At 38.4% G+C, this 14829-nt stretch overlaps 2 protein-coding genes across 7 annotated transcripts; one reads left to right on the forward strand and one right to left on the reverse strand.

Annotated features, from left to right (window-relative positions):
• The first annotated feature begins 2 nt into the window (after positions 1-2).
• Positions 3-9472, forward strand: LOC123320063 (neurobeachin-like). 6 transcript variants are annotated; one of them, XM_044907226.1, is made up of 7 exons: positions 1170-1636; positions 2195-2720; positions 6941-7266; positions 7322-7516; positions 7575-7883; positions 7943-9185; positions 9243-9472. In XM_044907226.1, exons 2-7 carry the CDS (start codon positions 2315-2317, stop codon positions 9320-9322), a joined length of 2559 nt encoding a protein of 852 aa, XP_044763161.1. In that variant the 5' UTR covers positions 1170-1636; positions 2195-2314; the 3' UTR covers positions 9323-9472. The 6 variants fall into 6 exon arrangements, with proteins under 6 accessions (XP_044763163.1, XP_044763161.1, XP_044763162.1 ...); XM_044907227.1 differs by having other exon boundaries at positions 1170-1521; XM_044907225.1 differs by having other exon boundaries at positions 1171-1636; positions 2271-2720.
• Positions 9473-9574: 102 nt separating this feature from the next.
• Positions 9575-10611, reverse strand: LOC123320062 (endoplasmic reticulum resident protein 29). Its single transcript, XM_044907221.1, has 2 exons — positions 9924-10611; positions 9575-9862 (listed from the first exon to the last, which is right to left on the reverse strand). The coding sequence occupies exons 1-2, from the start codon at positions 10470-10472 to the stop codon at positions 9659-9661; spliced, it is 753 nt and encodes a 250-aa protein (XP_044763156.1). The 5' UTR covers positions 10473-10611; the 3' UTR covers positions 9575-9658.
• Between the last annotated feature and the right edge of the window lie 4218 nt (positions 10612-14829).

Below are 14829 nucleotides of genomic sequence, written 5' to 3' on the forward strand. Positions count from 1 at the left end.
TGTTTTTCTTCGAGAAAAATTATATCTACAATCGCAAAAAATAAATCTCGAATTCAAGCATTGAATTTTTTTCAGTCCATAACCAAAAGGAACTTTTAATCGATTTATCATCACATTGAAACATTTTTCCTACCGCAGTTAATCATGGGCTAGTGTCGTAGCTCATGCTCGTATTATTTCTTGCTGTAATTCTTTCGAAGTGAAACATTTTTCGGTACAAGAACGCAGTGATTATAAAGTAATTTCCCCGGTTTTGGTGCTGAAATTGGAACGAAATCTCCAAAAGCAATATAATTGATGGAATCCTTCATATATTGAACTAGTTTGCGTAAGGAAACAGGACAAAAATGAATTATTGTCGATAAATTACGACCATTCGAATCTTGCTTTAAATATTGCTGTTCAATAATACAACTGAGTGAAAGAGAACGTTTATTTATTGATAGGTTTTGTGTTTCGTAGCAACTTTTTAGGACCACTGTGTTGTTGTGTTTTGACTGTTTGGTGTTGATTTGAATTCAAACAACTGCGAGAATGTCTTAGTGTAGACAAAATTGGAATGTATCATACATGAAAAATAGGATGAAGGAATAAATTATACTGCATACAGAAAGGGTGACGAAAAAAATGGCATCAAAAGAGACTCCCAGTAATAATACTACGAAGGTTGTGAAAATCAGAACGAACTATGATGCTGATTTCAAGAACGTTGTTGTTAAATATGCAATGCAAACAAGCAATAAGGCTGCCAGTGATCACTTTGGAATTAATGAATCTAATGTTAGAAGATGGAAGAGACTGAGCCTCAAAGCTGAGCTTCTCGAGAACACTATTGGGAGAAGGACGTTGGCTAAGAAGACTAGAGTACGAAGGAAAACTTCAGGCAGATCGAGGAAAAGAAGAAAGAAGACTTCTCCAGGAACCCCTTTGGGTGAACATCAAGAGAATTCAAGTGATATAGGTATGTATTCAATGGAAAATATTCAAGCCATCAATTCATAGGGAAACTGGTTCATCAGTTTTGCATGCATTTTGAGCTATGCCATATTTAAAGCAATGTTTCTTCAAAACCTCGATTATCAGGGTATATTTTTGCAAAATTTCAAAATTTGATTAATTTTCAATTTCTCTCTTCTATGTTCAACCTGAAGAGTGCTCTGCATGCTCCTCAATTAGTTTTTCTCAAGTTGGCAGAACTTAAAGGTGATGGGACCTGACCATAGACATAATTTGCATTTAAAATTTATCCATTTATGTTATATTCAGTAATAATTCTCTCAATGCAACACTCATATTCAATTTTAATTGGGGCAAGTTATTTATCTACAATTTATCTTCTATTAGTGTTAATCTGTCGTTTCAAGTACTTCCCTCGGAATCATTCAAGTGAATAGCGGCAACATCGCTTCCATATCTACGCTTCCAACGATTTTTCTCCATGGGACAGTTGACAGAATTAGTGGTTTGTTTTTGTTGTTTCTGTTCGAATCTACATAACAAAATTGTTTAAGTGTGTGAGCTGTGAGTGTTAAAGTGTATGAAATGTTTATACATTCGTCAATCGTGTCTATACTGTCTATTGCTTTTGGAAATATAACCATACGTTGAACATACTGTGGGTGTACCTGGGTATCGAGTATGTAATAAACCCTTTTCAATTTAACCCTTGAAGTCGGATGAAGATTTTCTCTGTCTTCACCGACTTTTTGCTACTCTTCCGCATAGTTTCGTTTTGAGGTTATTATTGACATTTTAGGCCACCATTGTGTTCTTTAATGTAAGCCGCGGTTGCCAGACGATCATAATTTTCCTTTGAAAGTTGGAAAACTTCCTTGATATAGTTTTGCTTCATTTTTATCATAAATAAGTAAATTGTGATTGTGTTGCATTCATATATATTTGCAGCTTGTTGGTTATTGAATACTTACATGGGAAACAAAGTGAAAATGGGTTATTGTGTAGAGGTGGTTGGCGAACATGAGGAAATATGGCGGGAATTTGAATTTTGCCAGTGGCGTAGGTCAGGGGGGATCTGAGGGTTTGTGAATGAATATCAGGTTGCTCACAATATTGAACTCTTCATGGTTAATGAAATGTGAATGCTTCCTTAGCGTACTTGACCAAGACTATATCTCGGAGGATTTCCAATCAAGCGAATTTCTGAAAAATTGAAAGATTTACCCTATTATCTTAGTATTGGTGGCGTCCGTCCTCAGTCTTCATGAAATATCTCTCGAAACACAGCCTAACGTGTGTCCTTCACTGCGTAGCAACGTGAACCCCGAAGATCCCCGTTGATTAAAAGACACCCAACATGCCGGACCGATGCAGCATACCAGAATGTCGCGCGATATCGAACAGGATAAACGGCAAACTGTCCATGTTCCGCCTGCCGAAGGATGCAGCCCTTAGGGCCAAATGGCTGAAGAGCATGGGCAAGAAGGACTGGAACCCCGCCGAGAAGGCTGTGATATGTGAGAGGCACTTCGAGCCCTCCTGCATCTCGAAGAAGGTCGGAGAGGACGGCTCCTTGGAGCAGAACGGCAGGAGGTGGAAGTCGAAGATAACCCTGGGATCCTTGCCCACCATCCTGGTGCCACCGGGCACTCCCGCGTTGCCGGTCCAAGAAAGGGTTAGGCGGAGGAGGAGGGGGAAGAATAAGAAGCTGTTGGAGGGTAGGAGGAGGAGGGGGAGGAAGAAGAAGAACGTGGATGATTTAGGTATGTAGATTGGGGGTGGACGGTGGAGTTTACTGGTTTTCATTCTGTTTTTTCTGCTCCGAAAGAGGTAGTAGTGGAGGTTTGCAAGGTTGTGTAGGATACACTGAACTAAATTGACTAACGACTAAGATATTTTCATGGAAGAGCTCTTGTAGGCGAATATTTAAGTAAAAACCCCCTGGTATACTCAATATTACCTCTAGTTCTCCCAGAATTTCTGGTGGGAGGTCTACGTCTAATCACCCTATACATAGTTAGTGAAAAATTCACACCTTCGGTGTTTATTGTTTTGTAGAAGGACTGGTCAGTTTTAATTTTCAATTACTCAACTGTTCATCTATAATTGGGGAGTTTGTCGAGCACCCTTTGAAGTGTGGAGGGTGGTTGAATTTCTTCAAATATCAACCCTAACTTTATGTGCCAGAGATAGATAGATCTTCCGTAGCTGAGGATAGATTGAACCTTGATGGGAATTTTTACAAACTCTTTTTTCTTTATGCCACTCACAATAGAAACTCCTTTCTTTCACCATTTTTCAGATTCGGCCATTTTAAGTTTTCGTTATGAGCTATGCCAACCCTGGAAAAACAAAATTCCATTCAGAATATCAAGTTAACTCTATGACACTTCACATCTGTGGATCTTGTGGATCAAATATTCATTAGATAGCGTCGAATTTAATTTAAACTTTATTCCAAAATTCATTTCAGTCGATAAAACCGTTTGTGAGATAGAACTAAAAATAACATAATTTTAATGGTTTTTCAACAGCAACTAACAAAAGTTAGAAATCGTTGCTAGATTCGGTAGGTATAAGAAGTATCTGCCCACATTTAAAAAAAAAAGTGTTTATTCCCCATATTTTCTCGCCGTTTTCGAATTGTTTCGATGTTCACAAATAAAAAATTTCTGCGAAATTTGAAAAATTGGGCTGGATGCAACTCTGTTGAAAACATCCACAGAATTGTACATGACACACCACAGATGTGTTGTGTCATAGATTCAACTAGTCTATAGCCATAGACATATATACATGTCTCTATGTCTATAGCATAGACATAGTCTCTATGTCTATGGTCTATAGACATAGAGTCTATGAGCTAGTCATTGTTTTCTTTGTTTGTTGGAAAGAAGAAGAACGTTGACGTTCTGAGAAAATTTCATTTGTGACATGAATCTATGGATTCTTCAAACAGAGTTGCACTAGGCCCAATTACCCAAACCTTCAAAATTCAGGTATTTTTTAATGTCAAATTATTCGAAAATGGCGAATTATACCTGAAAATATAAGGAATACTTTTATTTTACGAAACGTTAAAATATTCATTAAATAGCGTCCAACTTAATTTAAAGAGTTGGGTTCTTTGAATTTTTGGTATTTTTATGGCACGTGATGGTCATAATGAGAAAACTGGAAGACGTGGGTGATATCTTGTGTTCGATAAAGATTAATCGAATAAATGAGAAACTATATTCCGAAATTCATGTCATTCGATAAAACCGTTTGTGAGATAAAACTAAAAATATCATTTTTTTATGGTTTTTCAACAGCCTGTATCTTTTAAACCTAGCTGATTTGGGAAAAATGGCAAAGGAAAAAAGTGTTTCTTTTGACCTCAAGAATCTACTGTTAAAATGTTTGAACGAGTCAAAGACTCGCCCTTTATGCTCTATACAGGGTGGAATTTCAAAGGCCAAGCTACTGCTTTAATAAAAGTGAAAGGAATATCATCGACCCCAAAATACATAACAAAAGTTCTACCCATTTCTGGCAAGAAAAGTTAGGGTTGCCATTTAAAAACACTTTACCACCCTCCACCCCCCCGTAACTCAAAAATACCCCAGTATGGGCACTTTTGCCTCGTCTTCAGCTAACGCCCTGTACACCGAATGCGCCATTTCATTCTCAAAAACGAAACTTTCGTGAGCCCGAAAGTCTGTCGCGCTTTCAAAACTCTCGTTTATCTCTGGTCAAGCTGGAATCGTGACAACCTTGATGACTAATCGTCGAGTGTTGTCGAGTCGACGTTTCCGACTACCTGAACGCCGCCATGTTGTTATGAGGGAGACGGAAGACGCCTTTCGTAACCGGGCAGCGATTCGCATAGGTGGCAGTCTGCCTAAATTTGCGAAAATCGATGGTAGCCAAGTGATTTGTGCCCCGCTTTCGGTGCCGACAACGATTTATTTCGATATTTGGAGGGTTTCGTCGATAATCCAGCAGTGGCAGCGCTTCGAGTTGGACGTCTAGAGACGGAGTACGAAACGTTCCTCAGGAATTCACTGAAAAGTTGTCTGCCTGCGAAAAGATGCCTTATTGCTTCATTTGCAAAGGGGTTGGGGACCTGGTGTCCTTCACCACGTACAACTACGAGAAATGCCAGAGGATGTGCCAGTTCAGGAGGGCGAAGGGTTTCAAGTACGCGGACTTGGAAGTGCCCAACAAGGCCGAGGGACGTTACCACCCGAGCTGCTACAGGAAGTTCGTGGTGCTGAAGGATAAGTACAGGAAGGAGTACGAGAAGATGTTCAATGTGCCCCCGAAGGATGGCACACGACGGAAGACCTGCCTGTTCTGCGGCAAGGGGCAGTCCGTGCTGCCCCTGACCGCCTGCACGAGGAAAATGAGGGATGCCACCAAGAAACAGGCGGAGATCTTGAGCGACAACTATCTCTTGAAGAAGCTGGACGAGACGCCCTACTTGGAGTACCATTTCGACTGCAAGACGCACTTTGAAGAGAAGTGCCGGCGGTTTATCGGGTTGCAGGACGATTGTGAGTTTAGCGGTAAAAAAATGCGTAATTTTTCAGTCGAAATCCACGGTAATTATTGGAATCGATTCAAAATACCCGCGCTGGGAGGTATCGGTTTCGTCATACGTTCGTAGCACTCTCATTGGTTTACAGAAATTCAATTGACGTTCCTTCATCTGTCATTGTCAGTGTAGCACAGAATTAGATCAATTTCCTCTGTGGTTTTCTTCAGGAAGTAACAATTTCTGATTTGTATTAACCCTTCAAGGTGTAATAAATGTTTGGGGCATTCAAATAATCCTTTCATGGGATGAAAGGGATTTTTCTTCACATTTTTCTCCCTCTGGGTGCTAGGTTATGTCCTCTGTTTACTGGCAAACCTTGCTTGTAATCCGATGAACAGCACCTCTGCCTTGTTTCGGTCTTCTCATAATTTTGAAGCACTCTCATTGGTTTACAGAAATACAAGCAAGGTATCATCATCTGTCATTGTCAGTATAGCACAGAATTTGATCAATTTCCTCTGTAATTTTCTTCAGGAAATTTTTTCCCAAGAAACAATGTTCAATTTCTGGCTTGTTTTAACTACATGAGGCCACTAAGACATGATAAATGTTAGGGGCATTTATATGATCTTTTTATGGGGTGAAAGGGATTTTTCCCTCGCATTTTTCCCTTCTGGGGATAGGTAATGTCCTCCGTTTATGGGCAAACCTTGCTCAGAGTCCAGTGACAACCATCTCAGGTCTTGTTTCATATTTCACCAATGTTTCGTTATCCTCATAACTTTGAAGTACTCTCATTGGTTTACAGAAATACAAGTGAAGTTTTTTCATCTATCATTACTAGTATAGCAAAGAATTAGATCAATTTCCTCTGTAGTTTTCTTCGGGAAATTTTTTCCCAAGTAACAATGTTCAATTTCTGGCTTTTTTTAACTGCATGAAGCCATCAAGGCATGATAAATGTTAGGAGCATTTAAATAATCTTTTTATGGGGTGAAAGGGATTTTCCTTCACATTTTCCCCTTTCTGGGGGGTAGGTAATGTCCTCTGTTTACTGGCAAACCTTGCTCAGAGACCAGTGACAACCACCTCAGCTCTTGTTTCATATTTTATGCCGTTCCACCAATGTTTCGTTATCCTCATAACTTTGAAGCACTCCCATTGGTTTACAGAAATACGAGTGAAGTTCTTTAAGCTGTCATTGCCAGTATAGCATAGAATTTGATAAATTTCCCCTGTATTTTTCTTCAGGAAAAGTAACAACGTTCAATTTCTGGCTTATTTTAACTACATGATGCCTTAAAGGCGTGATAAATGTTTGGGACATTCAAATGATCCCTTCACGGGTTGAAAGGGATGTTCCTTGATATCCTTTCACCTCCGTGGGATGAGTAAAGTCCCCCTGGTCCTCAGGCAAACCTTGCTTGCAGCCCACTGACCACCACCTCCTTCTCGTTACAGATTCCATGCCCCTTCAGCAACGTCTGACGGCCATATCCAGCGCCCAAGAGGCCCCGGAACCGGAAAAACCCGTTCAGACCCTGAAGAGCCAGCCCTTGTCCCCCACGAAACTGAAGGTGACCAGACAGTCGACCTCCAGATCCCAGCAGCAGCAACAGCAGAAGCCTGCCGGTGGTGAGGTCCAGGAGCCGGTCAAAGAGGAGATCTGCCTGAAATGGAACACGCACCATTCCAACATGCAGACCGCCTTCCCGGCCCTGCTGAACAAGGAGCAGTATTGCGACGTCACCCTAGTCGCCGAAGGAGTATCCTTGAAGTGTCACAAGGTAAATTTACTATTTTCGGTGGAGGAGTCGAAGGTTCAAATTGATTTTGTTTCAGTTGATCCTTTCGTCGTGTAGCTCTTATTTCGATGAGGTTTTGGAGAAGGTTGTACCGTATCAACACCCGATTATATTCATGAAGGACATTCCATTCAATATCATGAAAGCTCTCTGCGATTTTATGTACGTTGGTGAGGTCAATATAGTCCAGAGCGACCTGGATCAAATTCTTGCCGTTGGAAATTCCTTGAAGGTATTTATTAGACTCAATTAGAATAAGTATTATACATAAAATAACATATATCTTGTAGATCAAAGGTCTGGCCAGCAGATCTGAAGTGAAAAACCCACCAACCGACAATGATAACAATACCAGTGAGCCCCAAAAAATCCCGACCAAACAGTCTAAAGCCGGTACGAAACCTACAGTCTCAGAGAAGAATGCCCCGGTGGTGGATGATGTTGACATAACGGATCCCCTGGATCTGATGGAACCGACTTACGAAGAAGCTGCCACTCCTGATGTCCCAGCTCCGGTCCTCAAACGAAACGATCAGGCTAGGAAATCGACCGGTAGAAGGGTCAGGAAGAGGAAACACGTGGAAGTGGACCATGAACCGGTAAGAAGAATTAGAATTAAATCCCCATTTTTAAATTTCATTGATTGGTCCATTTGCAGTCACCACCGGTGTTCCGCATGAGGAAGGGCACCAGATCTAGACCCAACGTGAAGGTTCCCCGGTACTTCAATGCCAATTTTGATAATTCTGCACCGGCACCTGCTCCAGAACCCCCAGAGTATCCTGAAACGATAGAGCAGGAGGAGTCCTACATCGACTCCTACATGAATATCTTGGAGCACATTAAAACCGAACCTTTGGACATCGAAGACGGTCTGATAAGCTTCGAGGAGGAATCGTTCAATCTAGAAATGTCCAATACGGAGACCGATGTGGGGCAGTTGGATCAGGTGCCTCAGAGTCAAGAGACGTTGAAAGTGGTGAAAAAGAGGAAACTGTCAAGAACGAGTGCTAGGGCAAAACTGGAAAATCCAGATCCTTTACGAGATGTTGTTCATGATTCGGAAAAACACACGCCAGTTGGTGAAACGACAGCAGATACTTGTGAAAGGGTTGAAAGTCAAGAAGAAGGTAGCTATAGGGAGGAAATTTCAGGGCACAACGACACAGGAGGTTCGATCGATGAAGAACGTAGGGATGAATTTGATACACAAGTAGAAACGGAAGGAATGCATATAGAAAACAGTGATGAAATGGAGTTAGAAAAAGACAGCAATGACCAAATGCAAACAGAGAATAGCGAAGAAGAAGAAATAAACACAGAGAACCCTGAAATAGAAGAAATAAACACAGAGAACCCTGAAACAGAAGAAATAAACACAGAGAATACTGATAAAGAAGAAACAGGCGTAGAAAACATAGAAATACAAGTGGAAAATGACAATCAGGATATCATGAACATAGAGAACAATGACAATTCAGGGATGAGCAAAATTGTAGAAAACGAATCAGAGAATAGTGACACACAGAACTCCGACGAAGTAACCAATATAAATCAGGTGGAAATTAACTCAAATCATGAAACTCAAGTGGATAGTACGATTGGCGAAGAAGGAAACGTTGAGGATGAAATTAGTGAAATAGGGAAAGGTGAAAATTGTTGCCATGAAATTAGAATCGAGAATAGTTACACGGATGATGCTCAAGAAAATGTTTGTGAATATGAAGGAGTGCCGGGGAGGGAAGATGACGTTGAAGCGAAGAGTGACGCACAGGAAGACGGTATTAGTGTTGAGAAAGAACAATCAACCTCAGTACCGGAAGAAACGACTGAATTTGACGAATGTAACATAGATATGGAAAATATTGTAGTAGCAAGTACCGAAGAAAAATCGATTGATGGTAAGAAACGTTATTTTTCGATTTGTGCAAATTTCAAAAGTACATTGTTATTTCCAGATAAAACTCAGGAAAATGATAGTCCTCAGGAAGGTATTTTAACGAATTCCACAATAGAAGAAGAAAGTAATAACAGCTAAGTTTAAATAGTAAGAAGGGAGGCTACTTCATAAAATTGAACAGAATTATAATTATGTACAAAATGATTTTAAATATAAGTAGATGGTATTTTCTTTTCTGAAGACACCTGTTTAATTTTTTTTTTGGAATAAACTGTTTTATGTTTTTCATTTTGTGGTTTTATTCATGAAAACAAACTCTGTTACACCACAAATCGTAAGCTCCCAATGGACACTCCTGGTGAAACATCCTTCAAGCAAAGTAAAAAAATATTTAATAACAAAACGAAAACATCGACATATTTATTCAATATAAAATCAAAACACGTCAATCAAAATATGAACTGATACAATCATTTATAATTCGTCCTTAGTACCCAGCACATGGAAACTTTTGAGTATATTCAGTCTGTTAGATAAGTCTTGTTTCTTCTTCTCTTGAATGTTAGATTCCTTAAGTAATTTCTTCAGTCTATTAGTTTCTTGTTTGATGAAGCTTACACCATTAGACAGTACCCTTTTCATATATTTCAGATAGGTTGTCGCTGTATCTTTCTCTTTCTGGAATTGAACATATAAATAGGGAAAATCAACCATTAATATTCATTTCATTCATACAAACCTCAACAAGGGAATGTGTTTCCTTTTCAATTTCTTTATATTTTTCATCTTTATCGTCTGCTTTTATGAATTCTTCGGCAAGTTGGTCCATTCTTTCCAAACATCCTGGAAGACCTATGTAGATATCACTATTATCTTTTACGAAGTTCCTTATCATTTCCGTATCCCATTTATCTTTCACCGGGAAAGACTTGGCTTGGTTCGTAACACCGTTAATGAATAACTTCAAGGCTGGAAAGTCTTCTTTCGATTGAATCCCGTACTTTTTGGCCAGTTCTTCATTATCTTTCTCCCCATAATCCTTAACTCCGACTTCTCCCACTATTAAGTTTTTATTATCGGCAATTTCTTCTGCGAACTTTGTGAAAACGTCATGTTTCTCGCCATAAGGATAGGCCATGTCAAATTTGATGAGTGCAACTTTGAATCTTGAAATGATTTTGTTGAAATTATGCTCGTCCAAGTTAACACATCCTTTACAACATTCTGCAAGCTTTAATGATAATAAAATGGAAAATAATACTAGAGAACTTTTCAAGTACGAATACATGGGTCTTATTTATTTTTTAAAGCTGCTTAAGTTTAGAAATTGTTCTTGCGGTTATTTGTAGGTTTAATTTTCTACAAATTCTGTTTGACGTGTCTGATTCATTTGAAGTCAATTGATTGTTTACATCGGAGGACACGCAAGAGGCTACGATTGGTGATTTTGACATTTAATGACCTAACGGCCATCTCTTAGTCAACATTCCAAAGTTTTCCACTACTTTCCAGTACTGTACAGAATTCTAATTAATAAAGACGATTTGATTGCAGATATCTGTACAACGGAAGGTAGCTTTCGTTACACACCTACTAGGTGGCGCTACAATAGAATTTATAGGGATTGAGTATGATGTGTTGCCTATAACGATATTTTAAAGGCGCTTTTCACCTTTGTCGATTTTCCGTCTAGAATGGAAAAACCTGTGTTCATATTGAAGTGCCGTACATGTTTTCTGTATAATTCGAGGTCTCTGATTCCAAGTCTGAGCTCAGTTTTGACGAAAAAAATTTATTTCGGCTGCTAGGGCCTACTGAAATTTCAGCCCTTCAAAGGGGCGTAAAACGAAAAATAATTCACTTGAAGAAGAACCGATTGCAGTTTCGGATAGAGAAGAGCCTAATTAAACTATATTTTCAATTTCAAAACGATACGAAAAAAAAAGCATTTTCGGCCAAAAATTTTCATGATGGATTGAAGATCATAATTACAAGTAGTTTCTAGTCATGTTGGAATATTTTCAAAAATGTCTGAAGAAAAATGTGCTTTTAATCCTTGATCCAGATTACGTTGGATTGAAGATGATGTTGTTAGATATGTCTCTAGTCATGGAGCAATATTTTCAAGAATGTCTAAAGAAGAACCTTCTATTTTCATCTTTGCGTCTTGTGTTTTTTTCGATCGGATTCAGAAAACCAACTCTTAGATATTGAAGTGCCGTACATGTTTTCTGGATAATTCGAGGTCCCTGATTCCAAATCTGAGCTCAGTTTTAAAGAAAAAAATTTATTTCGGCTGCTATAGCCCTTCAAAGTTTCAGCCCTTCAAAGGGGCGTAAAACGAAAAATAATGCACTTGAAGAAGAACCGATTGCAGTTTCTGATAGAGCAAAGCCTAATTAAACTATATTTGCAATTTCAAGACGATACGAAAAAAAAGCATTTTCGGCCAAAATTTTACGCCCCTTTGAAGGGGCGTAAAACGAAAAATAATTCACTTGAAGAAGAACCGATTGCAGTTTCGGGTAGAGAATAGCCTAATTAAACTATAATTTTAATTTCAAGACGATACGAAAAAAAAAGCATTTTAGGCCAAAAATTTTCATGATGTATAGTCTTGCGTTTTTTTCGATCGGAATCAAAAATCCAACTTTTAGATATTGAAGTACCGTACATGTTTTCTGGATAATTCGAGGTTCCTGATTCCAAATCTGAGCTCAGTTTTGAAGAAAAAAATTTATTTCGGCTGCTATGGCCCTTCAAAGTTTCAGCCCTTCAAAGGGGCGTAAAACGAAAAATAATTCACTTGAAGAAGATCCGATTGCAGTTTCGGATAGAGAAGAGCCTAATTAAACTACGTTTTCAATTTCAAGACGATACGAAAAAAAAGCATTTTCGGCCAAAAATTTTCATGATGGATTGAAGATCATAATAACAAGTAGTTTCTAGTCATGTTGGAATATTTTCAGAAATGTCTGAAGAAAAATGTGCTTTCAATCCTTGATCCAGATTGCGTTGGATTGAAGATCAAGTTGTTAGATATGTCTCTAGTCATGGAGCAATATTTTCAAGAATGTCTAAAGAAGAACCTTCTATTTTCATCTTTGCGTCTTGTGTTTTTTTCGATCGGAATCGAAAATCCAACTCTTAGATATTGAAGTGCCGTACATGTTTTCTGGATAATTCGAGGTCCCTGATTCCAAATCTGAGCTCAGTTTTAAAGAAAAAAATTTATTTCGGCTGCTATAGCCCTTCAAAGTTTCAGCCCTTCAAAGGGGCGTAAAACGAAAAATAATGCACTTGAAGAAGAACCGATTGCAGTTTCTGATAGAGCAAAGCCTAATTAAACTATATTTGCAATTTCAAGACGATACGAAAAAAAAGCATTTTCGGCCAAAATTTTACGCCCCTTTGAAGGGGCGTAAAACGAAAAATAATTCACTTGAAGAAGAACCGATTGCAGTTTCGGGTAGAGAATAGCCTAATTAAACTATAATTTTAATTTCAAGACGATACGAAAAAAAAAGCATTTTAGGCCAAAAATTTTCATGATGTATAGTCTTGCGTTTTTTTCGATCGGAATCAAAAATCCAACTTTTAGATATTGAAGTACCGTACATGTTTTCTGGATAATTCGAGGTTCCTGATTCCAAATCTGAGCTCAGTTTTGAAGAAAAAAATTTATTTCGGCTGCTATGGCCCTTCAAAGTTTCAGCCCTTCAGAGGGGCGTAAAACGAAAAATAATTCACTTGAAGAAGATCCGATTGCAGTTTCGGATAGAGAAGAGCCTAATTAAACTACGTTTTCAATTTCAAGACGATACGAAAAAAAAAGCATTTTCGGCCAAAAATTTTCATGATGGATTGAAGATCATAATAACAAGTAGTTTCTAGTCATGTTGGAATATTTTCAGAAATGTCTGAAGAAAAATGTGCTTTCAATCCTTGATCCAGATTGCGTTGGATTGAAGATCAAGTTGTTAGATATGTCTCTAGTCATGGAGCAATATTTTCAAGAATGTCTAAAGAAGAACCTTCTATTTTCATCTTTGCGTCTTGTGTTTTTTTCGATCGGAATCGAAAATCCAACTCTTAGATATTGAAGTGCCGTACATGTTTTCTGGATAATTCGAGGTCCCTGATTCCAAATCTGAGCTCAGTTTTAAAGAAAAAAATTTATTTCGGCTGCTATAGCCCTTCAAAGTTTCAGCCCTTCAAAGGGGCGTAAAACGAAAAATAATGCACTTGAAGAAGAACCGATTGCAGTTTCTGATAGAGCAAAGCCTAATTAAACTATATTTGCAATTTCAAGACGATACGAAAAAAAAGCATTTTCGGCCAAAATTTTACGCCCCTTTGAAGGGGCGTAAAACGAAAAATAATTCACTTGAAGAAGAACCGATTGCAGTTTCGGGTAGAGAATAGCCTAATTAAACTATAATTTTAATTTCAAGACGATACGAAAAAAAAAGCATTTTAGGCCAAAAATTTTCATGATGTATAGTCTTGCGTTTTTTTCGATCGGAATCAAAAATCCAACTTTTAGATATTGAAGTGCCGTACATGTTTTCTGGATAATTCGAGGTCCCTGATTCCAAATCTGAACTCAGTTTTGAAGAAAAAAATTTATTTCGGCTGCTATGGCCCTTCAAAGTTTCAGCCCTTCAAAGGGGCGTAAAACGAAAAATAATTCACTTGAAGAAGAACCGATTGCAGTTTCGGATAGAGAAGAGCCTAGTTAAACTACGTTTTCAATTTCAAGACGATACGAAAAAAAAGCATTTTCGTCCAAAAATTTTCAATATGGATTGAAGATCATAATAACAGGTAGTTTCTAGTCATGTTGGAATATTTTCAGAAATGTCTGAAGAAAAATGTGCTTTTAATCCTTGATCCAGATAGCGTTGGATTGAAGATCAAGTTGTCCGATAGGTCTCTAGTCATGGAGCAATATTTTCAAGAATGTCTAAAGAAGAATCATCTATTTTCATCTTTGCGTCTTGTGTTTTTTTCGATCGGATTCAGAAAACCAACTCTTAGATATTGAAGTGCCGTACATGTTTTCTGGATAATTCGAGGTCCCTGATTCCAAATCTGAGCTTAGTTTTGACAAAAAAAATTATTTCGGCTGTTTTTGCTCAATCATTTTTCTGCCCCTGACAACCAGTGCCTGCAACTGCACATACATGGTTATTCTGGCAGAGCAATATGATATGTTGCCTATGCAGATGTTTTCTAGGCGCTGTTCAACCACTTTCATATTTTCGTTCAAAATGAATGAACCTGTCTCCATTTTCAAAAGCCGTACATGTTTTCTAGATAATTCGAAGTCCCTGATTCCAAATCTGAGCTCAGTTTTGACGAAAAAAATTTATTTCGGCTGCTGTAGCCCACTACTTTTTTCGATCTTCAGAATACCGATTGTAGTTTCTTAGATAGCAGAGCATAATGAAACTAACTTTTTCGCAAAATTCGACGAATTATGACCATTTTTTCGATCGAAATCGAAAATCCAAGTTAAGGATACACATGGACAAGAGGGATGCTCCCTTCAGTATTTTCACAGGGCTCCTCACTCAAATTTCTTCCACATATGTTTCCCCTTCAATCGGAACACCCCACACTTCAGAAATGAAACAATAAAA

The sequence above is a fragment of the Coccinella septempunctata genome, chromosome 9 (assembly GCF_907165205.1).
Source record: "Coccinella septempunctata chromosome 9, icCocSept1.1, whole genome shotgun sequence".
NCBI classification, from domain to species: Eukaryota; Metazoa; Arthropoda; class Insecta; order Coleoptera; family Coccinellidae; genus Coccinella; species Coccinella septempunctata.

Coding starts and splice junctions, on each gene's coding strand:
- LOC123320063 (XM_044907223.1), top strand. CDS start 5,030: ATGCCTTATTGCTTCATTTGCAAAGGGGTTGGGGACCTGGTGTCCTTC. Junction 5,496..6,940: donor TATCGGGTTGCAGGACGATT/GTGAGTTTAGCG, acceptor TTCTCGTTACAG/ATTCCATGCCCCTTCAGCAA. Junction 7,267..7,321: donor TATCCTTGAAGTGTCACAAG/GTAAATTTACTA, acceptor ATTTTGTTTCAG/TTGATCCTTTCGTCGTGTAG.
- LOC123320062 (XM_044907221.1), bottom strand. CDS start 10,472: ATGTATTCGTACTTGAAAAGTTCTCTAGTATTATTTTCCATTTTATTA. Junction 9,863..9,923: donor AAACACATTCCCTTGTTGAG/GTTTGTATGAAT, acceptor GTTCAATTCCAG/AAAGAGAAAGATACAGCGAC.